Genomic DNA, 25,176 nt, shown 5'->3' with positions numbered 1-25,176 from the left:
ACAAGCATATTACATGCTTCAATATGGCATCACATATTATCAAACATAACAAATATGCATTATGTAAATATAACACACATATATCCCATATATAAATTATATTCAATAAATTGCCCATCAATAAACATTAATTAAAAAATAATTTATTAAACTTTAGGGTATAATGTAACATTTACATTAAATAAGCAATTATTCAACCAATATTTGGCCATTAAAAATTGGTGAAGAAAATTATACTTATCTTATAAGACACATGGCATATTAATATACATTAATCCAATTAATCTTATCAAACACATAATTCATAATTAATTATGTTCACACTACTTTTCCATGTTTTTGGTACAAAGACAATTTTACCCTTAACTTTTTAAGACAAATTATCTTAATACCCTTTAATGTCTATTAAATCACATATTTAACAAACATAATGTAACATAACAAATTATGTCAATCAAGATCAAAAACCCTTTTTGCACCTAATTAAAAAATATGCAACTATTCCTCGCATGAGCAAAATTCATCTCTATACATCCATGAACATTTTAATCACTATTAAAACATTAATTTGAGTTGTCTAAACAAGTATGCTAATTAATCAATAATTAATTTACAAACTTGTCATGGCCAAAATTTCGCATAATCAAAATTATGTAAACAACATCGTATGCGTTTGGTTTATTATTTTGGGTAGGATTTTGGGGATAGTATTGGATAATTGAATATGGGAGTATTACGAGGTAAAATTTAAAAATTTATAGAAAAACCCCCTAAGTTTGCTAATTTCATAAATACCCCCAACATGTAAATTGACAAAAATACCCCCACCACCTGCAGTGCCAGATTCTGGCCACCACCGCCGGAATCTGGCCGAAAAATCACGTTACGACACAGACCGGTCGGATCTGTGTCGTAACGAGTCGTTATGGCCTTTTCCGGCCAGATCCACCACAGATCTGGCCGGAAAAGGCCAGATCTACGGCCTGCCGTGGCCGTCGACGGCCGAAAAAGGCCAAAACGACGGCCATCTTTGGCCGTCGTTGACCTCAACGACGGCCATTTCTTTGGCCGTCGTTCACGGCCAGATCTGGCCTTTCCCGGCCAAATCCGTGGTGGATCTGGCCGGAAAAGGCCAGATCGGTGAACTTCCGGCCATTTATGGTCGGCAGGGTGGCCGTTGTATAGATTTCGGCTACCACCGATGGTGGTTGCCGGAATCTGGCGAGTATGGGTTGCGGGGGTGTTTTTGATAATTTTTAAACTTTTTTTTTAGGGTGTATTTGATGAAATTAATAACCTTATGGGGTCTAAAAGTAATTAAAAAAATAGGGTAATATTCTTGGAATAGTAAGTCAAACGTTATTTGGAGAATAGGACCCAGAATCTGGATAAAAATAGTAAGCCAAACATAGTGATCAATTTTCATCAAAATTGACATATTTGCATCCATACAATGTTCTAAACACCAAGAATCATATTCTTCAAGCCATAAATATTGAAAAAGCAACATTTTAACCCAAATCTCATTTGGCCAACTTCAATCAAATATCAAAATTTCAATTAAATCTTGATGCTTGTGCCATAACCATCATGTTCTTCAAACAAAAAACATAAGAACATAAATTGAAATTAAAAATTTCAAAAACTATGCCATGGCCAAATTTTGCTAGTCAACTAACATGATCAAAACAAATTTTTATAACATATAAAGGATACATATGCATGGATCTACAAATCTTACAAAGCAAGTTAACATGTAACTTCACAAATCAAAATTTGAAAAATTACACGACATTATTAAGCATATGAACATGAACTTTTTGGCCAATTTTAGACAAATAAGGATCAAATCCTTGGCTCTGATACCATTTGTAAGATTGAATACATGGAGAATAATGCATGTGATACTATAACATGTATATTCATATTTTGCAAAAAATTTCAATCAAATTGAAAACAAGTAAGGTATAACATGTTACCTTAAGTCCTTAGCAACCTTGGAAACTTTTAATTTCAAGAGAAATTAAACAAAAGAGTATCCACACCAAGGTAGAAGAAGAATTAGGCCAAGAGAGATATTTAGGGTTCTTACAGATTTTTGATCTTTACACAAAAATTTATATATATTTCTTTTTATATATGTAGCCTTGTAAACAATTCAATAATTGTTTTGGACTTCCTTAAACAATTCCATAATTGTTTTTTGAGTTGTAAATAATTCCATAATTATTATGAAGTTGTTATACTTCTTTAAATAACAACATTGGATTAACATTTAATCACAATTAACAATTTAACTCTTAAATTATTCACATAACAATTTAACTCTTAAATTGTTCACATGTTTACAATTACAACCCATTATTAAATCCAATTTCATATAAAGAAAATGATTAATTATGAATTGGAATTCCATTGAATTCCAATTAGCAATTTAACTCTTAAAATATTCATAATAACTAATATAACCCTTTATTGAATCTAATTCAATGATAATAATATAAATAACTTTATTACCCTTGGTAGGTGCTAGCCAACCTTGGATAATCAACTCTCTTTGGCTATTTCTACATTCTCCTTAGTTTTTATGTGTGACCTCTTAGGTTCACAGCGGTCTAGCCGTGGGCCCAATATCATAGTCTATTTCCATATGTTTTATCATAAATCTTTATGATTAAAACTTCCATTGATTATGACAGACATCTAGCAATGCTCCATAACCCTTAAGTCACAATGAAGATATACTCCAACGAACCCTTTTATAATCATACACGTTGTATAATCAAATCATTCCGTTGTTTAATCCCAATTAAGAATGGATTCATGGTATGTCAAAATCCTTATCTTAATTTTATATCAAATTGACAATCAATACATATGGAATGTGTCACCAAGAAACAAACTTTCAAGTAACATTTTATATACCTCGGCTGGAGATTTCCCCTTTCCAATGTATCTTGACATTTGTCTAGAAACTTGATATCAATCTATACCAAGTCAACGGATCCCATCTTGGCTATCACTTGTCCTCACACATAAACAACACATGGTCAAATCAGCTTATTAACACATGACATGATTAGCCTTGTGTTTATACACCATATGAATCATATGCGTTTATGCAGAATCCAACTGTGATATCTCAGGTCTAAGGATTAATAATACACTAGTACGATCTTATAATAAATCATTGACTACATTTTAAATGTCCATGTGATTCATCATAAATGGTCATATTCGATAAACAGTTTACTAACCGCTTATCCATGCTAATGCCCTAGTGATATAACTTTTATAATCACCCATACTAATACAATCACATGATATTCTACAAAGGCATTCAGCATGCCTACTATGTAATATTATTGCCCAATTAATATTACATATGTAGGGAATGCTTTGATGATTTTGATCTTTTAAAGATTTGTATCATGCATCCGGACATTTCACATGTAATACATATATATAAATGAAACAATAAACCACATGTGAAATAAAAACAGTTTCTTCTATTGATTAAGATTAAAAAATAATATATATATATATATATATATATATATATATATATATATATATAATATATTATATATATATACACAAAATATATAACATATATACACAAAACTTAATGCCTTGGAACCGACGACACGATTGGTTCCTAGGACATACATTAACAATTACCATAATGCCTTGAACCCTAAATTAATAAATTATGTTTTAACCCCTAAATTACTAAAATTATAAAAATAACCATCTTATTTTGAAATTACTTCAATTACACCCTCAGTGATTGCGCACCGTCTCGATTTTCACCGAATCTGGGCTATTTTCGATGGCGTTGAACCCCCTGGTCACCTCCATCACCTTCCCCATCGTCCGTCGTCCAAAACCCCTCTGGTTCCCGACACATTGACCCTTCCAATCGTCAGCACCGTCAGGCTTAGGTTTTCGTTGTTCTTCGCTGGATTCCGGTGATGAAAATCCAATTGGACATCACCACTACAACCAGCGTCTCCAAATCTACAAAACCTCTGTGTCCCTAGCAACCGTTTAGTGGCCATTCGCTGGTGGAGACCAACGAAAACCAGTCGCATGTGGCGGTTGTCGTGGCTGCCGATCGGCGAGTGATGAGGGGTTGTGAAGGGTAAGGTTTTGTAGAGGGGAGGATGAAGGTTCGAATGGTGGTGACAATAGTGATTTTGGATGGAAGAATCGTCAGAAAAAGGGCGAAAAACGTAGACGATGATATTGGTTAAAGTGCGTCGAAGCTTTGTTAGGGGCGGCGATCTGCTAATGTACGCCTTCTCTACGAAATGACCAATTTACCCCTGAGCTGTTATATCTAACCATTTTTTGTTACTTTAAGGGTGGGAATCTGTAATAAATAAAACTTGGGGTATCAACTTAAGATTTCATCAAACCTTGTGTGGGAATAATTCGTTTACTCTTATAAAAATACCATATAGAAAGGTGATGATATATCATTTGAAAACGTGTATCATTATTCAAATTTTGAAATTTCATAATTTTTTTTTTTTTATGTTTAAAAAAGAATGTAATTTTTTATCTGATTTATTATGGTTGCTTGATGTAGTCCGTTGGATTCATTCAACAATAAAGTGCGAGTTATCGCGTAATTATAACGTGCCACGTGTTTTAAAATACTGTATGTGCAGGAACTAGTTAATTAAAATCCCAATGTTCCAAATAGTCCAATGCCATGGCCATCGCCAACTAACCCACCCACAATCCTGAGCCCCCGAACATCTGTCATAATTTCATAAACTATTTACTATCACATTATTTTATTTTATTTTTTTAGATTTTACTTTGGAATATCTGCTTTTAAGTAATAGTAACACTAGCGAAATATATAAAGAGCGAGGTAGTTTTTGCCTTTAAATTTCATGATTGTCTCTATCTTCCTCTTTTTTCTTTCTTTTAAAAATAAAGATTATCTTTTTATATAACCCCTTAATATGTAAGCTTAATATTACCTGAGTAATCAGTGTTTGGTGCCACAGAAGTTAAAATAAAAACAAGTCGGCTGAAAATGGGGAGCTCAAACACGGGGCTAAATAACAATTCTGCCACGGAGTCTGATGATGCAACGAAGATGGACGCTGACACCGAGAAAACAGAAACACAAGACGACTTTCCTCCCGTGTTTGAAGAAAATGAAAAGGTCCTCGCCTTTCATTGCAAACACATTTACGATGCCAAGGTGCTCTGTCACTTTTCTTTTCTTTCTCATTGTTTGAGGGGTGTGAAAATGTAGGAAATTGTTTATATCGTTTGTTTGAATCAACGGAACCTAGTTTTATGTAAATAATTCGACCAATTGAAGGAAGATAATCATTTCATACATGACTTTGAAATTGCTTGCAGCATTTATAGGGTCTACCAATTCCTTTTTTAAGGATTATTTTTTGTTCTGACTATAATAGTCTGTTTTAATGCTAAGGTGAAAAAAGTCCATTACCGGAAGAAGGGCACTATATATTTTGTTCATTACCTTGTAAGTATGGTCTTTGGTTGTGTTAAATTTTAATTTTTGTAGTTGCTTGGTTTGTGAAAGAACAGGAATATTATTGTTAAAGTGTCTTGATTGCATAATCTTTTCTCTGTTTTGCAGGGGTGGAATAACATGTGAGTCTATCTACCTGTCTATATAACTAATGACAGATTGTTGAAGAATTAATGAATTATAATTTTTGTTCAGGACAAATGCAGGTGGTTTCTTAGATCTTATAATTGTATTTGAAAGAAAAATAAAGGTTTATTTTAACTTCAGATTGTTAAATTGTTAGACCTTGGAAGTATAATTGTTGAATTAGTTCTAAGACTTGTTGCATTTTAATTTAGTTTACAGCTTTATAACACCAACTAATGCAATAGCTGTTGTGATTTTTTTTTTTGGAAAATTTTAATTTTATTTTCGCCATAATACAATTTTGTAGAAAGTGTTAAATTTTCTATAACAAATATACTAGATGAAGAATTTTTTTTTTTTTTTTTAATTCTTTTAAGTTGGCATACTTAAGATTTTTCCATTTATTGATGATTTACTGTACTAATAACAAACTGTCAGAAGTTTTAGTCTCTTGAACTTTTTTCTTCCAACAGCTGGGATGAATGGGTCAGTGTGGATTGTCTGCTGAAACGTACAGATGAGAATGTCCAAAGGCAGCTGGCCAACAACAAAACAATTGAATCAAAGAATTTAAAGCTAGGGCATGCATCACAGATGAAACCAAGAAGTACTGATGGTTAGGTTTAATCTCATGTTTATCTGTTTCCTAAACTTGAATCTGTGTAATTATGGGTTAAGCTTTTTCGTCCTTCTTTTATAGAAGTAATTTCTTGCATGTAGTCATCTAACTTGTCCTTATTGAGCAATAAAACTGGAACTATCTACTGCATAAAGCAGGAATGTTAGCATATTATCACATGCCTACATTTAGTTGGGGTTAAGCATTATAATTGATGGATCATAATTTTTTTCCTTACAGACAAGGGAAAAGAAACTAAACTGTTACCATAAACTCTCTTGAAAGTGGACTGAAGGTGAATTAAAAAGAACAATGTCTTCTGCATGCATTCCCTGATTCTGGTGTGAAGTGACATTCTAGTTGTTGCTGTATTCTTTGGACATTTTCCTTGGTTTTCTAGATATATCTGATAAGTTAATAGAAAAGAGATGACTTATTGAGAAATAGGCAAACAAGCAATCGTTTTCCTTCAGCCAAAAAGGAGACCCCTCAAATGCAACATTGCTTTAAGCTGTTATGTGCTCTTACGAGAACTAGGCAATACTATTGTGACCTTTTACTGTGTACAACTGAGGCAATAACTGGTTCTGTAAGATTTTTGCTTTCATGAATGTCTTTGGAGTTCCTTGGAGCAGAGATATTATTCTTGAAATTAGATCTCCTCTAAGCTGTTCTGCCTATATGCAGTTGCAAGGGGCAAGAAACGAAAGAATGACTGCCTTGATAAGGTATGCTCTGGTGTACGTCTGCCTAATTAACTTTCATTATGCTGATGCATGCATACCTAATTTCTATGGATCCGTTCAACTGATAATTCATTCAGTTGTGTTCCAGTCAGCTTAATTTTATCCATCAATCGTTTGTGTATCTACTTCCTAAGCCCATGGCTTTTCAATTGGTAGGAAAAGGACCACATACCAATGGAAAATTTTGTGAACCTCCAAATTCCGCCAACTCTACAGAAGCAACTACTTGATGATTGTGGATTAATTACACATATGGGCAAGGTAGTTATATTCTGTCTGTGTCATAATACCTTGTTATATTTGATAATAGAAGATGTGCATTCTAGACTAAAGGTTCTATAGAACTTGTATAGATTTTCTTGTTCTTTTGGGCCTTTTGCTGTTTCACCTTCATGTATGTCTACTCTTCATTTTTTTTACTTATTTTTTTAATTCGTAATTTTTGGTATGACAAGTAATTTGCTTTAATTTTTTGAACCCATGGCTAATGAAGCCTACTGACTTCTTAAATTGTTTCTTATAATTTATAGGCATTCAATTACAATGAGTAAAGTGCAATAGTAAGAATGCATTGGTGCATTTTCTGGCGAGATTTATTCCCCTTTCGATTTAATATAAGTTACTGTTGTTGGATGGTCTGCCATCTGTTGCTATCAAAGATAAATGACTTAATTTAACTACCATTTCGATTATTAGATGGCATTGGTTAATTATGTTGTCAATATATGTATACATGGTAGCGTCATTCATTTGCTGCCTCCACCTGTTAAAATAGACTTGAGCAACTAAGTTGAACTAGTTTTTTTTTAATGATTATACGGTATACCTGTATCTAACATTCATCATTATCTTTCAGTGTCATGCATAACATGGTAGGTATTTGATTATATGACCTTTCTTGCAGCTTGTTAAACTTCCATGCACCCCGACTGTGGATGACATTTTGGAGAAATATCGTCATTATAGGTTGGAGAAGGATGGGTTGTAAGTTCAATATCTGACTATTTGTGTCCTTTTGATCTCTTCCTTCTACTCATGCAATTTTTGAATTGTTATAGTTAAGGCTTAGCTGGTTTTGCAGAGCAGTTTTCTTTCTAATCAACAATTCCGATACATAAGCGAAAATTAAATCTTTCCTCTGTATAGGATAGCTGATTCAACCAGGGAAATGATAAAAGGATTACATTCTTTCTTTGACAAAGCTTTGCCAATAATGCTTCTGTACAAAAGTGAGCGCCGACAATATGAAGACACCATGGCAGTTATGGTTGCTCCCTCAACTATATATGGTGCTGAGCATCTATTACGCCTCTTTGGTAAGCTCGTCCTTGATAGACAAAGTCAATGTGTTGAGAAACATGTACCACTTCATGTTTTCACTTATATAAAGCAATGATAGTGTTGTTGTTATTGCATTTTTTAACTCGTCAAAGAATTTCTGATGTAAAGATCTACATTTCAGTTTTTGGTCTTCATGTACTTCTCTTTGGGATAGATGATTTATTGCGTCTTTGTCATATAAAAGTCCTAACAATCTTAATTAGCTGCTGTTAGTTTACTGTAATCTGTCATTTGTAGTTAAATTGCCAGAGTTATTGGTCCGTGCAAAAATTGAAGAGGATACGTCGACAAAGGTGCAGCAAATGTTACTGGACTTCCTCGAGTATGAGCTCTCTATCATTTCTTGATTAAATTTTAAATCTTGGCAGAAGCTGTGTTTTTATTCACTGCATTGGTTGTTTTTAAATCCTTTTTTTTTTCTTTTTTCCTTTTTTGTTTCTAGGCAATTATAATTTTATCTTTCAACTAGAGTCAGTTTCTGATGACAAGATATACTCTATATAATGTATATGATGTATAACTACTGGATGGTGGCTATTGCTGAAAGAGTTGGATTGCTTATATTCACTTTGAACTTTAGGATGGTCTTCAATGCGTGTGGATATCTGTAAAAACTTTTGCATCACTGGGGTAATTATGAATTTGGAAGCTGGTGACTGTACCTTATGTGGCTGGGTTGGTACAGAAAAGTTAGTTCAACTAAGCTTTACAAATTTTACAAACATCCTACTGGTGTCATGTTTTGTAAACCAAAAATGTTGCACTTCTTTGAGAAAAACTTCAGCAATTCTTGGAGTGAAAAATATAGACTTCTACTATATCTCTGGGAGGAATTTTTTGGAAAATAGTTTGGATTTACTTGTAATCATCAATAATTTTCTCTTTTCCCTTTCCCAGAAGATTACTATTTGTCATTTTCTTATGCTGGTTGACAGGTCAGTTATTTTTTCATGCAGGTTCCTGCAAAAGAATCAGAGTTCCCTTTTCCTTTCAACTTACCACATTGCGGAAGATGTTGAAACGAGCACCAAGGAAGATGACTAAGCTTAGGTAACATGTGGACGTCGTTTTGTACATAACATCATGGAAGTAACTGTTGTTGGTAGATATTTTCTTGCCTTTTGTATCTCCCTTATTATTTTTGGCTAGAAAGCTTAGAAACTTGATAACTTCTGTTGCATGTCTTCAGAAACAAGTTGATAAGCTTAAGCATGATTATATCTTTCTGCTCAATGGTGTGTATATAAGTAAATATCACAAGGGGAAAATCCAAGTAGCTGTCCTTGAAAAGTTTATTGAGTGAAAAGCTTTATAATGCCACACAATTAAACCCAGAATCGGAACCAATCTTTATTTTAAAATTTTATTGTACAAATACTTTTGATTTGCCAGAGAGTACGTATGCGATAATATATATATTCATTAATTCTGAAACATCATAAGCTTAGTGGGATACGGAAACCAGAAACCTTGGAGAAAAGTTGCGATAACATTGGAGACTTCATGATTGGGTAACAAATAGCTTATTACTCATCCTCACTACGCACAAGCATCTCTACCACCTGACTCATGGTAGGTCTTGCATCTTTGTCTTCTTCCAAGCAATTCAAAGCCACTCTAACCAGACGCTCCATCTTTTTTGCGTTGTAATCACACCCCAACAAGGGGTCTACAATTTCTTCAATCCAAGATTCTCCAGCACTAGTCGCATTCATCTTCGCCCGCACCCATTTAACCAATCTTCCATCACCTGTCACCTCTCCATTGTCGAAGGTTGGCATACCTGTTGCACTCTTTCTGGTAACCATCTCCAAAACAACTATCCCATAGCTGTAAACATCAACTTTTGAGGTTATGGGAAGGTTATATACCCACTCAGGAGCCATGTAACCTCTGGTTCCTCTTATTCTTGAGAAGCTTGAGTTGTTGAGCCCAGTCCTATTCAACAGCTTAGACAAACCAAAATCCGCCACCTTCGGCTGGTAATCGGAGTCTAGCAGAATGTTCTGCGGCTTTATGTCACAGTGTAGGATCCACTCTAGGCATTCTTCATGCAAATATGACAAACCTTTCGCAGCGCCCACTGCAATTTCGAACCGTTTCTCCCATTTAAGTGCGTTGGAGGAAAGATTTTCTGCTAAAGATCCATGCTTCATATACTCGTAAACCAAAAGCCTGTGCTTTCCCTCTGCACAATATCCCCACATCTCTATCAAATTCATGTGATTAAGCTTCCCTATAGTACTTACTTCTGCTAGAAATTCAGCTTCTCCTTGGTTAGCTTCATTGAGTCGCTTGATTGCTGCGACTCGTCCATCAGACAAGGTCCCTTTGTACACAGTACCCGCTGCACCTCTTCCAATCTCTTCACTGAAGTTCAGTGTGGCCTTTTTAAGCTCAATGTAAGAAAATTTTCTGAATCCAGTTGCAGCGATAATATATCCTTGAATGGGTGCATTCAAATCTCCATCACCTCCACGCAGGAAATACCACACCAAAATGATGCAGGTTATTTCCACTCCCCCAACACCACAGGCGAACCAGATCAACAACCTCAATGATTCATTTTCTTTGGGCCTTTTGTACATTGTTTCAAGCTCAGTAAGACGTACACTTGGACATATCAAAAATATTTTCTTGGATGTGTCATTGTTTGATATTGAAATTCTAGCTTTAGGCCGTTTGACGTACGTGACTCCATCAAAATTCTGCGAACGGTGTCCATTAACCAAAAGAAATTTAGGATAACAGTTGTACGAACCGTTTCGAAACAAGAGCATGAAGACCTTGCAGTCACACGATTGCAAGCATTCGTCTTTACAATCTTCATAAGTGGAATTTGGAATAAATCGAATATCAGAGCCATAAAAATCAACATGTGAGAGACGGAGGAAACCGACCTCCGTATGGTTGCAATAGATCTGCGATTCAGGTTGGCAACCATGAGACCAGTCTGTGGGGTTTTTAATTTTGAATCCAGGTAAGCAAGAGCATATACGACCAGATTCAGGAGAATAACTGCAAAGACTGTTTGGTCCACAGATGCCATGGATCGTGCATGGTTGAGAAATGGCTTGCCAAGAAACACTCCAAGTCCCTGTGGCCTCTTGTAGGGTGTACATTCGAACATTTCCATCAAAATCAAGCTTCAGTCTTCTTTGGGGTCCCATGCCAGAATCAGCTGCCATGAAAGAAAGTTCATCTGATGATTCGAAGCTCCCTAGATTGTTGAATATCGCTATTCGACTGTTGTTGTATGTTGTCCTGCCTGCGTCCCAGGTTATCAGCTCTGGGTCTGGCCAATACACACTGGATATCTCAGGACCATTATAAAGAAGACGGAGAACATTGTCATTGTCAAAATACAACTTGTAAAAGCCCGAAGAAAAGTTTCCTTCGCTTCTTGAAGAGACAAGTTGTGTGTCTTTGGTGAGTGGTTGCTCAGGAAGAAGAGTATCTGTTGGTGAATCAAAGCTCTGCCAGAGGGTAACAGTCTCCGAATTCCGGAGCACAAGATTGCCAGTGTCTAAAAGCACAAGATTAACCGGAGAAGTTGAATTGGTTTTGGAGTTCCAAATGGGGATTCCACCTGCATCAGTTAAGAAAAGATCCCCGTTTCTCAAAAGTGAAAGCTTTGAGCCTTTTCCATTAACTGGTTTATCGCGGTTAGCCATCCAAGCCGCAACGGGAGGCGAGGAATTGATGAACCATACGGCAAAGCAGAAAGCATTGTCGCCAACGTTGAAAAACCCCGCAGAGTAAAGACCATTTGCTGAAATCAAATAGTCGTTTGAATTGTCCACAGATAATGATGAGCCTTCTTCAAGAACTTTTTGAAATGTTGCAGATGAATTTAGAGGAGTTTGCAGGAGAAACAGAAGAAAGAAGACAATTGAGATATCCATACGTGGGATGTGGTGCCCCGCTTGTTCTATGGGAGGCTTATTAATAATCTCCACAGCTCGAATGTGAAAGCTAGAAAGTCTAATATTCGGCCTTTGAAGTCACGGGCAGTTGTAAGTCAATAGGTCAAGCATGGAAAAAATTATAAGAAAATGATCCCATTTCAACTTTATCGTCAATTCCGAAATTGTAGTCCATTCCATTAATTGAAGAGTATTAAAGCCGGCCCTGAGCTATGAGAGCAGGTTCAGGCCGAGAAGTTGCATTGCATGATTGCTCGAAACAATTTGAAGGCGTGTGTTCTTTGGGATAGCTTTTGCTGTTGCTCCTTGAGAGAAATTTTAAAAAATAGTTAATTTTCTTATATTTCAATATTTTCCAACATTCTTTGGTCAATCAAAATCAAATCAGTGGGGATATAAATATCTATATTTTCTAAGGTTTATTTGTTGATCAAGTCAGTCGAGACATGATTATTCTATGGTATTAATGAAGGACAAATTTTCTACACGTCGGAGGAGGCTAATATGAAGTCATGATGCTTTAATCGATTAAATTAAAGGTTAACAACAATTTATTAAGCTTGCTTAAACTTTGAATCTAGTACAGTATAATAATTTTGTAATTGGGAATTTGTTAAGCGCGGGGAAAATATGCGTTTTAATAAGTCTATGTTAGATATTTATTAATTTTCAGAATCGGTTAAAAAATACCCAAGTTTAGATTAATTCCTTTGATAAAATTAATTATATCTTCTTGGTCAAAACTCAAAAGCAGTTTAGATTAATGTTTTGTATAATTAATACGGTAGCGTTGGTGTGGCAAATAAAATCAGCTTATGCTGGGTCCACAGTATATGTAGAATCAGGCCTTCCGCATTAGCACTTGCCATTTTGATTATTAACTTGTATGTTTATGCTCCTGCAAGTGGACGATAATTCTTTCCTGCGACTGAACACATGACGGGTCTACAGGGATATCCATTTTCAAACCAATGGTTTATGGCTTGAAGACCGCAAAATATGGTCCAATCAAGGGGCCACCGAAATTTCTCAATTTGACAGAATTGGACTGAATCGGTTGCTACATTAGCAGATCGAATTAATGGCTGAAACTTGGCATTTAATTTTAAACGTAAGGAATAAGGATGCATTCAATAATCATTAATCATAATTAAAGTTTAATTAGATAAATTTGCTGTCGTCAGAAAATTAATCTGGGATTGCTATAAGAAGACTATCCCTCATTAGCGATAATGTAACACCAACAATTTATTCTGAATAGTCAAGAAGCATGAGAGAGGAGGAAGATGCAGAAGATGCAAATGACAAGGCTGAAAATGAAAGAAGAGTTTCAAGAAGAGTTCGACAGCCTCCAATATGGTCCAAGGATTATGTGCCAATGGAAGTAGTTTAGTTGTTTTTGGATTCTGATCAGACTAGTAGTTAATTAGGATTTCTCTCGTATTAGAAAGGATGATTATGTCTTATCTGTAGTTTACATTAAATAGGATTCCTAACTTCATTAGGAAGGCGTCGTTTGTTGGGTATTTAAAAGAGTAGTGATTTGGAAAGTAGGTTATCAGTTAATTAATAAAAGCCTCTTAAGCCTCTTCTTTCTCTTTATTCTTGGGAGGTACTATTCACTCATACAGAGCAGATTTATCTTAACAATTGGTGCTTTTGTCCAATGGCCAACGGTACTTGTTTGAAAACTCTTGATGCACAAGTTAGGGGGTGTTTGTCTAAGCTTATAAGCTGGTCAAACTTGCTTATAAGCTCTAAAATTAAGCTGACCTGTTTGTTTATAATTTTTTTGAGCTTATAAGTTGAGCTTATAAGCTAAAAAAAATAAGTTGAGGGAGAGGTACTTTTTTTTTTGGCTTATAAGCACTTTGCTTATAAGCTAGTTTGACCAAGTATATTACCATATTATCCTTATTTAATTTTAAAATTCCATAGTATGCCATTGTTTAATGTAGTACCTTTTTTAGTAATTTTATAATAAAATGTACTTATAAGCCACATTTTACCAAACATGTCAATTACTTATCAGTCACTTATAAGTACTTTAACCAAACACGTAATTGCTTAAAATTTCAAATGCTTATAAGTTAATTTTAGCTTATAAGCAATTGTTGCTTATAAGCTAATTTTCATAAGCTTAGACAAACACCCCCTTAGTCATTTGGTGACAAGTCAGGCCACTATGGTTGAACAACTAGAGTCCTTGGGGCAATTTTTAAAAGAATTTGGTAGGAAGGTTTTCGTTTTGAATGCAAAACACGTGGACAGGCAGCAGACACTGCAAAGTGCGCAACCGTTGATAGGAGGTGGTACGAATGGTAATCAGACAGGCGGTGCTACTTCTTCTTCTACTTCAGGATTCCAGCACGCGAACTCGGGGGGCATTCCTTTCAAGCCTTTTAGGTTGGAAGTTCCTCAATTTAATGGTACAGACCCTGACGGTTGGCAGTTTTAGGCTGAACAGTTTTTTGATTATCATGATACCCCACATATGCAGCACTTAACCATCGCTTCCTTCCATATGGAGGGCCCGACCTTGTCTTGGTATCGTTGGATGCTCGCCAACGGACAACTGCGCTCATGGCAATCCTTTCTACAAGATTTACAAACTCGATTTGGTCCATCGGCTTTCGTGGATTAACAGGAGAAGTTGGCTAAGATTTTGCAGAAAGGTCAGTTGTTGAGTATCAGAATCAATTTAAAGAGTTGTCCAATAAAGTCGTAGGTGTTTCTGCTTCCTTTCTCCTTAGTTGTTTTATTTCGAGCCTAAAATCTGATATTCAGCATGAGGTTCGCTCGTTTTAGCTGACTTCTTTAATGCAAGCAACAGGATTGGCTTGGCTTTAGGAGGATAAATTGGGTTAATTAAAACAGCAGTTACGTATGTCGGGTTCGCGTAGTTGGGACTCTCAGAGACCAGGATATACTCCATCATCCGGGCTTCCGCCCCTTCTACCCACAACAGAGCCGTTTCGATGTTCAGAGGTCTCATCGAACGGGCGTGCCACTTCACTTCCCATTAAGCGTTTAACTCCTGCTCAAATTCAGGCGCGCCGTCCGTGAAAAATGATTGTGTTTTAATTGTGAGGAATGTTTTCATCCTGGACATCGTTGTAAGGCCAAGTTCTACTTACTCGCTGTTGAGGAGGATGCAGATAAGTTAACTGAAATTGAGACCACGAACAGAGCTGACAATCTAGGGGATCCGGAGATGGCGGGAATTAGTCTACATGCCTTCTTGGGATAGCGCAATCCAAGTACCATCCAGATGAGTGGGCGTCTTCAGGGTCAGCAAGTGGAAGTGTTAATTGATGGCGGCTCTACCCATAATTTCATACAAAGAGTATTCATTTGGGCCTCCCTATAGTGGCTTCTACCAACTTTACCGTAATGAGTGGCAATGGAGATCACATGCATTGTTCTAGGGTGTGTGCAAATGCTTCTCTGCAACTAGATGGCCATGAATTTCCAGTGGATTTATTTGTCCTACCAATTCGTGGCGCAAATCTTGTTTTGGGAGCGCAGTGGCTGGCGAATTTGGGTCCTATTCTTATGGATTACAAGGCTTTAATCGTCTCCTTTGATTGGCAGGGCAAATCTTTGACTTTGCAAGGCTGACAACCCCAACGCATTGCCCCAATTCAGTTCCATTGATTGGAACGTTTGTTCAATATGAATTCCATTGATGAATATTTCCAATGTTTTGATATTTCAGGTTCCTTTTCCTCATGTACACAACTACAAAATTATGCTCCTGCACTAGCCATCAGCGGCGTTTTAACACAATATGGGTTAGTCTTTAACATCCCTACAAAGCTGCCTCCTCAACGCCTTAGTGATCATCGGATTCCTCTTCCTACCGCTGCTCTACCTGTTCAAGTTAGGCCATACTGGTATTCCCATTTTCAGAAGGGTGAGCTAGAGTGCATGGTGTGCGAAATGCTAGAAAGCAGGTTTATTCGCCCAAGTTGTAGTCTGTTTTCCTCACCAGTATTATTGGTACCATTCCTGATAAATTTCCCATTCCTATAGTGGATGAGGTTCTAAATGAATTATTTGGTGCGACTATATTCTCTAAAATTGATCTTCGTTCTGGGTACCATCAAATCTGAATGGTAGAGGAGGACATTTTCAAAACGGCTTTTCGCGCCCACGAGGGTCACTATGAGTTTGTGGTGATTCTGTTTGGTCTCACTAACGCTCCCGCACCCTTTCAGAGTATAATGAATGACGTATTTCATCCGTTCCTGCGTAAGTTTGTTATTATTTTCTTTGACGACATCTCGGGGTACAGTTGTGGGCTAAAGGATCATGTGCACCATCTTTCGATTGTACTATAGTGTTTGAGGGAAAATCAGTTGTTTGCTAAAATGGAAAAGTGTGTATCTGGAGTCAAATCGTTTGGAGTACCTAGGCCATATTGTTTCAGTAGAAGGAGTAGAAGCTGACCCAGTAAAGATTCAAGCCATGTCCGATTGGCCTATCCCAAGCACAATACAACAATTGCATGGCTTCCTAGGGTTAACAGGGTATTATCGGCATTTCGTAAAGTCTTATGCTACGTTGGCAGCACCCCTTACCTCTCGATCTATTGTAGAAGAACAAGTTTGCATGGTCCATGGATGCTCAGAACGATTTTGATAATCTAAAATTGGCAATGACTAAAGCACTGTTTTGGCCTTACCGAATTTTCAAGACATGTTAGTAGTTGAAACCGATGCCTCGGGCACAGGCATAGGGGCTGTTCTCATGCAATAAGGCCAACTGATTGCTTTCTTTAGTAAGAAACTGTCGTTGAGACTGCAACGAGCTTCCTTGTATGTGAGAGAGTTATTCGCGGTAACAGAGGCTTTGACGTGTTGGCGTCAATATCTTTTGGGGCATAAATTTCTTATCCACACTAATCAGCAGAGTTTATGAAATCTTCCCTCACAAGTAATCCAGACACCCGAACAACACAACTACCTAATCAAGTTGCTCGGCTTTGATTTTACTGCCACTTACAAACAAGGAAAAGACAATGCTGCCACAAATGCTTTGTCCCACCAGCATAAAGAAACCAAGGAACCGAAAGTACTTGCTTTAACAGTCTTGGTTTTTGACATTTTACAACAGATTCAAGAGGCCTTTCTTCAAGATACCACATGTGTCGAGTTGATCAAGCAAGTAAAAAGAGATCCAAGCTTGCACCCAGGGTATTATGTTCCTGATAAATTGTTGTTTTACCAGGGGCATATTATGGTGCCACCTTGAGACGACTTATGGGGCAGTTACTAGAGGAGTTTCACTCTTCTCCCATAGGAGGTCACAGTGGCATTCGCAAGACGGAAAGCAAGATTGCCTTAAATTTTTATTGGAAAGGATTAGGCCTTGATGTTAAATATTTCATTCGAAATTGCCACATTTGTCAACAAGCAAAACATCAGGCTCTCTCTCCAGCCAACCTTCTTCAACCTTTGCCAATTCCGGCTCAAGTTTGGGATGATGTTGTGATGGATTTTATCATCAGGTTACTTATGTCAGCAGGTTATACAATGATCATGGTAGTGATTGATAGATTATCGAAGTACGTGCATTTTGGTCCATTGCGCAAGGGGTCTACAGCGGCCAAAGTTGCCGATTTATTCTTACATATGATCTACAAACTACATGGCCTACCCAAGTCCATATTGAGTGATCGTGATCCTATTTTTCTAAGTAATTTTTGGCAGGATTTATTTCGGCTCAATGGCACTACACGTAGCCATAGTTTAGTGTATCATCCACAGACGGAAGGCATAACGGAAGTTACCAATCACATGTTAGAGCAGTACCTCTGTTGTTTCACTATGGACCAGCCATAGAGGTGGTTTGACTTCTTACCTTGGGTGGAACTTTCTTACAACACCTCCTTCCATTCAGCTGCAGGCACTACGCCATTCAAGTTAGTGTATGGGCGTGACCCTCCTTTGATCTGTCTATATGCTGTAGGGGAATCAAAGTTGGATGCAGTGGAAAGTACTCTTGCCACTCGTGATAGCATTCTACGAGAATTGAAGTCCAATTTGCTTCACGTACAACAACGGATGGCACGATCAGCTGACAAGCACAAGCATTTCTTGGAGTTTCAGGAGGGAGATTTAGTCTATTTGAAGCTGCAACCATACTGGTAGCTCTCTGTTCATGGTGATACATATTCCAAGCTAGGGAGACAGTTATATGGTCCATTTAAGATTCTCAAGCAGGTGGGGAAGGTTGCCTATAAGCTAGAGTTACCACCGGACTCTCGGATTCATCCCGTATTTCATGTATCCTTATTGAAACCTTGTCATGCTATGCACCACAGGATACAGTATGGCTGTCGCCTTCGACGTATCAAGGACAACCTCTGGTTTCACCTCTGGCAGTGGTTGGCTATCGTGTGGTGTGACAGAAAGGTGGGTTGGTGGAGTAGGTATTGGTACAATGGGAAGGACTACCTTTGGAGGATGCATCTCGAGAAGATGCTGCAAATTTGGTTACTGGTTCTGGGGGGTTGCCTTCCAACCTTGAGGACACAGTTGTGGCGGATAGGATGGGCAATGTTAGGAGAGCGGAGGAAGATGCAGATGACAAGGCTAAAAATGAAAGAAGAGTTTCAAGAAGAGTTCGACTGCCTCCAATTTGGTATAAGGATTATGCGGCAATGGAAGTAGTTTAACTATTTCAAGCATGAAGTCTATTATAGCCCCACCATTCACACACACACCCTTGTCTCTTTACCTCACAAAGGCCTCATCTTTCGCCTCAAAATCTGATTTTTGTAACCCTAACACTCTTCAAACCCTAAGATTTATCTGCACTAAACCTAAACCCCAATGGTTTCGCCTAAATTCTCGATTTTTTCTGTTCAAAATCGAATCTTGTAAACCAAGGCCTCTAATTCTTCATCATCAGGTGAAATTCACATGATTGTGGGATCCATGTTTGCCGGCAAAATGACCACGCTTCTTCGAAGGATCCAAGCGGAGAACGAGAAGGGTAGGTATTTTATGAACTGGGTTTGCTTTTAATTTAGGTTTTTGTTTTGTTTGATCATCGTATGATTTTATGTGGTATGGGGTTTGGCTTGAGTTTAGTTTAATCATCTATGTTTGGTTGTGTTGACGCTTGATTTTGGACGCCAACGACTCACACGTGGGAAATGTTGAGCTGACTCAGGAGATACACATGAATGGATCCAGGAGATTTGACTATGGAGCTGAGATTATATATTTTACAGAAAAATAAATAAAAGATTGGCAAGAGGGGGTTTTTTATAGTGGTTCGGATGCTTAACAAGCGACTCCTACATCCATTGTTATTTTATTGATCTCTGACTATTTCTATGATTTTACCCATAAGGCATACAAAGATGAAGAAATACAGTGTTTACAGAGAGAGAATGAAATGAAGCTCAAATCTTAGCCTAGCCCCCTTCTTCGGGAAGAGGAGTGCCCATTTATACACCTTTGCACTCAATGTAATGAGTGTTTTGCAAGTTGTCTTGACACATGGAAAGCTCTCGTCCATTTATCTCTTTGAAATGAGATAAAGTTGGTGTGAATATCTTTGAGGAGATATGGGCTTGGCAACTGGTACAAGAAGATATTAAATAAGCTGACATAAGCGTGACTTTTGAGGCATAACAGAAGCCCCCCAATTTTTGAAGTGCGTAATCGCGCTTCAGAAACTAAGGTCTTTGATCTGAATGGCTGTAGTCTCGAACTGAAGAGCTCGAACTGAAATCTGTTAGGAGCACGACCTAAAATCTGCTAGGAGCTCGACCTGAAATCTGTTAGGAGCTCGACCTGAAAGGTCATAACGAGCTCAATCTGAGCAAAATGAGCTCAACTTGAGAGCAAAACGAGCTTAATCTGAGCTAAACGACCTAAAATCTGTTAGGATTAGGAGCTCGAACTGAAAGGTCATAACAAGCTCAATCTGAGCTAAACGAGCTCAACTTGAGAGCAAAACGACCTCGACCTGAGAGGTCAAAACGACCTGAATTAACAAAACGAGCTCAATCTGAGAGGTCAAAACGACCTCGACCTGAGAGGTCAAAACGACCTCAATCTAAGAGGTTAAAACAAGCTCAATGAGCAAAACGACCTCAATCTAAGAGGTCAAAATGACCTCGACCTGAGAGGTCAAAACGAGCTCAATGAGTAAAACGACCTCAATCTAAGAGGTCAAAACAACCTCAACCTGAGAGGTCAAAACGAACTCGATGAGAAAAATGACCTCAATCTTAGAGGTCAAAACGAGCTCGACTTGAAAAGGTCAAAACGAGCTCAATGAGCAAAACGACCTCAATCTAAGAGGTCAAAACGACCTTGACCGGAGAGGTCAAAATGAACTCGACCCGAGAGTTCAAAACGACCTCAATGAGAAAAACAACCTCAATCTTAGAGGTCAAAACGAGCTCGACCTGAAAAGGTCATAACGAGCTCAACCTGAGAGATCATAACGAGCTCTACCTAAGAGCACAAGAGATCAGCGATCTGAACACGCGATTTGAAGCTAAAGATCTGCGATCTGAAGCTAAGGATCAGGACGACATGGGCGTGCAATCTGCGATCTGGCCACGCAATCGGAGAACTCTGATGCATACAATCTACGATCTGGCCACGCGGTTGGAGAATTTTGATCCATGCGATCTGCGATTTGGCCACGCGATCGGAGAATTCTAACGTGTGCGATCTACGATTTGGCCACGCGATCGAAGAACTCTGACTCGTGCAATCTGGCCACGCAATTGGAGAACTCTAACATGTGCGATCTGCGATCTGGCCACACGATTGGAGAATTCTGATACAGGTTTGAGATCTAAGCACGCCATCAGGGAACTTGGACGCAGGCTTAAGAATCAGACCTGCATGGGCCACCAAACTGTTGACGCTTGATTTTGGACGCCAACGACTCGCACGTGGGAAACGCTAAGCTGACTCAGGAGACACACGTGAATGGATCCATGAGATTTGAATATAGAGCTGAGATTATATATTTTGCAGAAAAATAAATAAAAGATTGGCAAGAAGGGGTTTTTATAGTGGTTCGGATGCTCAACAAGTGACTCCTACATCCACTGTTATTTTATTGATCTTTGACTATTTCTATGATTTTGCCCGTAAGGCATATAAAGATGAAGAAATGCAGTGTTTACAGAGAGAGAATGAAATGAAGCTCAAATCTCAGCCCAGCCCCCTTCTTTCGAAAGAGGAGTGCCCATTTATACACCTTTGCACTCAATGTAATGAATGTTTTGCAAGTTGTTTTGACACATGGAAGGCTCTCGTCCATTCATCTCTTTGAAATGAGATAAAGTTGGTGTGAATATCTTTGAGGAGATATGGGCTTGGCAGCTGGTACAAGAAGACATTAAATGAGTTGACATAAGCGTGACTTTTAAGGCATAACAAGTTGAAAAAGGAGAGTTGCGGAATTAGTTTGAAATTTATGTTTCGGTTTTGTTATTGTGTTCATGAGCCGATAGTACAATAGAAAAGGCAACAGTTTTCCACATGAAAGGTCAAATTTTTGTAATTGTTGAATTTAATTTGATAGCATAGAATGTAAAACTGTTTTTGTTCCATGGTGTGGTGGGATTATCACGAGTGAGGTATTCCCAGCTTTCAGGTTGGCCCGGGTAAGAATTTCCGCCATTTGGATAAAACATTAATAAGCTTTTTTTAATCTTCCTATGAAATTATTTTTATTCTAGATTTTTTATGGGAAAAATAAGTGTTGTATTTTTTAATTATCTTTAATGAATTCCCTGCAGTTCGTGTATACCCAGATTAGCGCAGTTTGGTTCAAAGTGCCCTCTATGTAAATCTGAATGTCGCAAAGCAGGTACTGTTGTTTATTTGTGATCTTAATCAAATCCTTGGACACGATTGAAATACAATTCAAAAAGAAAATAAGCACTAGCAATTGTAATGTTGTAATATGTTTGGCAGGTTTAAGGCCTTCGCTTTTTCCCCTTAATGTATGTCAACTCTTCATTTTTTTTTTTTTTTTTACTTATATTTTTGGTATGACAAGTAATTTGCTTTAATTTTTTGATACTAGTAGGGATGCATTGGTGCATTTTCTGGCATGATTTATTCCCCTTTGGATTTAATACAAGTTACTGTTGTTGGATGGTCTACCATCTGTTGCCATCAAAGATAAATGAATTAATTTAACTACCATTTCGATTATTAGATGGTGTTGAGAATCAAGCTGGCAAAGTGAGGTGGCAACATTCAGTTAGAAGTTTGTTATTATAAATAAGAGTTAGTTATAAGAGTTAGTTAGCAGTTAGTTTTGTAACAGAATGCATGTATATATATCCTTGTATCAAAACTGATTATGATACGAAAATATAGAAACACATTTTACGTGTCTCTCTTCTTCATTTCTTTCAGATCAGTTTTCTCTCTTCCTTTTAACAGATGGCATTAGTAATGTCATTCATTTGCTGCCTCCACCTGTTAAAATAGACTTGAGTAACTAAGTTGAACTAGTTTTTTTGTTTTTTTAATGATTATGTTCAGAAAGTCATCGGTTTTGCAAAATAACATTGCTAGAATCAGATATGTTACATAGATATTCAATTAAAAACCATCAAACATCCCATCACCATTTCGGATCATTGCTAAGGTTTCCTTCTTCTCCAACATCACACGGACAAGTGTCACGGTTCCAGGTCCAGCAGCAAGAAACAGAGCTGTCTGTCCATATTTATTCTTTAAAGCTAAATCCTTCTTTGTCATACGTTTTAGAAGTTGCATCACAAAATCAGTAAGAAAAAGCCGAAGTAATTCCATAACTTCGTTTTTGAAAATAAAATGCATTTGCTAGAAATTTGATTAAAAAATGGGATAGATTAAATTAAAATGCATCAAGAGGTTATAGCAATTGTATTAGACAGAAATTTACAATACATAAACAAGCTGGATTCTCCCGTAAACTATAGGCATGTACTTATACATAAAAGAATAAAGCAATTTACTTTTCTACACGGGGTCAGATTCAGTAGTTTGAGATAGCTTAACAACAGCACAAAAGAAGAAACCAATAGAGAAGATATATTCTGCAATTGAATGGTTCACAGTATATATTGATTATCTTTAGTTGTGATTCTCAGCTCAGAAGGATAGCTTGAAATCTGAATATGAATGCAAACAATTCTTTGCTGATCTTCAGAGTGAAGCAAATAAGCATGGATGTTGCTGAGATAAAAGTATTGAAAGTCAGTGCTCAAGCAGAAAACTGAAAAATGAGTAAGACATATATTGATTACTGAACTTTGGTATGCAGGCACTCAAAAGTTAAAGACTTAAACTCGTAATAGATCTTTTTCAGAATTGACAAATATATCCATAAATAGCTAATTGGTTTACATACTTGTGGAAGTTTGATACAAACTGAGCTCAGGTTTGTGTAAAATGAAGCTTCAATACGCCCACTTTTGTTGAGTCTTACAGTATATTTAAAAATGGTGACGGTAGTTTTTGACCAAAATGAGTCAAAATTTTGTGTGTCTGTAAGTAATGAAAACTCAGGGTCGAAAAGTTAAATTTGCCCAATTTATATTTTATAATATATGGATTACACTTTGTCAAAATATAAGCATAGGAGCAGTATCTAACATTCATCATTACATTTCAGGGTCATGCATAACATGGTACTTATTTGATTATATGACCTTTCTTCCAGCTTGTTAAACTTTCATGCACCCCGACTGTGGATGACATTTTGGAGAAATATCGTCATTATAGGATGGAAGTAACTGTTGTTGGTAGATATTTTCTAGCCTTTTGTATCTCCTTTATTATTTTTGGCTAGAAAGCTTAGAAACTTGATAACTTCTGTTGCATGTCTTCAGAAACAAGTTGATAAGCTTAAGCATGATTATACCATAACACCATCCTTTCATGAGGCTTCTACAGACCCCAATTGGGTTGCTGCAATGAAAACAGAAATAGCAGCTTTGGAGGCCCCAAACCTGGACTATAGTACCACTTCCACCTGGCAAACATCCCATCGGCTGTAAATGGGTTTCAAAGTCAAGTATAACCTTGATGGTAGCCTAGAGAGGTTAAAGCCCGGCTTGTAGCTAAAGGATACAACCAACAAGCTGGAATTGATTACACCGAACCTTTCCCCATAGCCAAAATGGTTACTGTCAGATCAGTTTTGGCCTTGGCCTCCATTCATGCTTGCCTCTCTTTCAAATGGATGTCTCAATGCTTTTTTACAGGGTGATCCTCTGAAGAAGTTTTCATGTCCATGCCTCCAGGATTTGGTAATCAGGGGAGACTAACATGGTTTGCAATTACTCAAATCCTATATGGATTAAAGCAGGCCAGCCGACAATGGAACCTCAAACTCCACGAATGCATTAATCACAATGGCTATTCACAAAGCAAACATGATTACTCCTTATTCACTAAAAGGAGGGCAGCAACATTGTCATTCTACTGGTATATGTAGATGACATTCTAATCCCGGCAACAGCATGGAGATTGATCAGTTGAAAATCCTTCAACACAATTTCAAGATAAAAGACCTTGGTCACCTCGTAATTTTTCTGGGTATAGAAGTGGCCATCCCCTGAAGCATTGCATTAAATCAAAGGAAATACGCACTTGAACTCATTTCAGAAGCTGGATTATCTGGTGCAAACCGGCGGATACCCCCTTGAGCAGAATCTAAAACTCACCCAATTAGTTTGATCAGAAATTTAATCCAGAAACTAAGACGCATTATTAGAGATCCTAGTATCTTCAGAAGATGATTGGCAGGTTGCTATATCTAACTGTAACCAGGCCAGATATTGCGTTTGCTGTCCAGACGTTAAGCCACATATGCAATCTCCTAAGAGATCACATTTGGAAGCTG

The 25,176-nt window shown here is 37.3% G+C and overlaps 2 protein-coding genes and 1 long non-coding RNA gene across 4 annotated transcripts; 2 read left to right on the top strand and 1 right to left on the bottom strand.

Moving 5' to 3' along the window:
* The first annotated feature begins 5,032 nt into the window (after nucleotides 1–5,032).
* On the top strand, nucleotides 5,033–9,582 carry LOC116141649 (protein MRG2-like). 2 transcript variants are annotated; one of them, XM_031427132.1, is made up of 10 exons: nucleotides 5,033–5,224; nucleotides 5,465–5,518; nucleotides 5,636–5,649; nucleotides 6,127–6,269; nucleotides 6,960–7,000; nucleotides 7,175–7,279; nucleotides 7,923–7,984; nucleotides 8,165–8,334; nucleotides 8,597–8,681; nucleotides 9,316–9,582. In XM_031427132.1, exons 1-10 carry the CDS (start codon nucleotides 5,054–5,056, stop codon nucleotides 9,401–9,403), a joined length of 933 nt encoding a protein of 310 aa, XP_031282992.1. In that variant the 5' UTR covers nucleotides 5,033–5,053; the 3' UTR covers nucleotides 9,404–9,582. The 2 variants fall into 2 exon arrangements, with proteins under 2 accessions (XP_031282992.1, XP_031282991.1); XM_031427131.1 differs by having other exon boundaries at nucleotides 7,923–8,002.
* Nucleotides 9,583–9,644: 62 nt separating this feature from the next.
* Nucleotides 9,645–12,261, bottom strand: LOC116141527 (putative receptor protein kinase ZmPK1). The gene has a single exon (XM_031427029.1). It carries the CDS (start codon nucleotides 12,031–12,033, stop codon nucleotides 9,886–9,888), a length of 2,148 nt encoding a protein of 715 aa, XP_031282889.1. The 5' UTR covers nucleotides 12,034–12,261; the 3' UTR covers nucleotides 9,645–9,885.
* A 6,891-nt stretch (nucleotides 12,262–19,152) lies between these two features.
* Nucleotides 19,153–22,267, top strand: LOC116141530. Its single transcript, XR_004129818.1, has 3 exons — nucleotides 19,153–19,287; nucleotides 22,070–22,140; nucleotides 22,248–22,267. It is a non-coding gene; the product is annotated as an uncharacterized LOC116141530 (long non-coding RNA).
* Nucleotides 22,268–25,176: the final 2,909 nt, after the last annotated feature.

This window comes from Pistacia vera, unplaced genomic scaffold (assembly GCF_008641045.1).
Source record: "Pistacia vera cultivar Batoury unplaced genomic scaffold, PisVer_v2 Contig40, whole genome shotgun sequence".
Lineage (NCBI taxonomy): Eukaryota > Viridiplantae > Streptophyta > Magnoliopsida > Sapindales > Anacardiaceae > Pistacia > Pistacia vera.
This window is presented reverse-complemented; position numbering and strand designations above follow the sequence as displayed.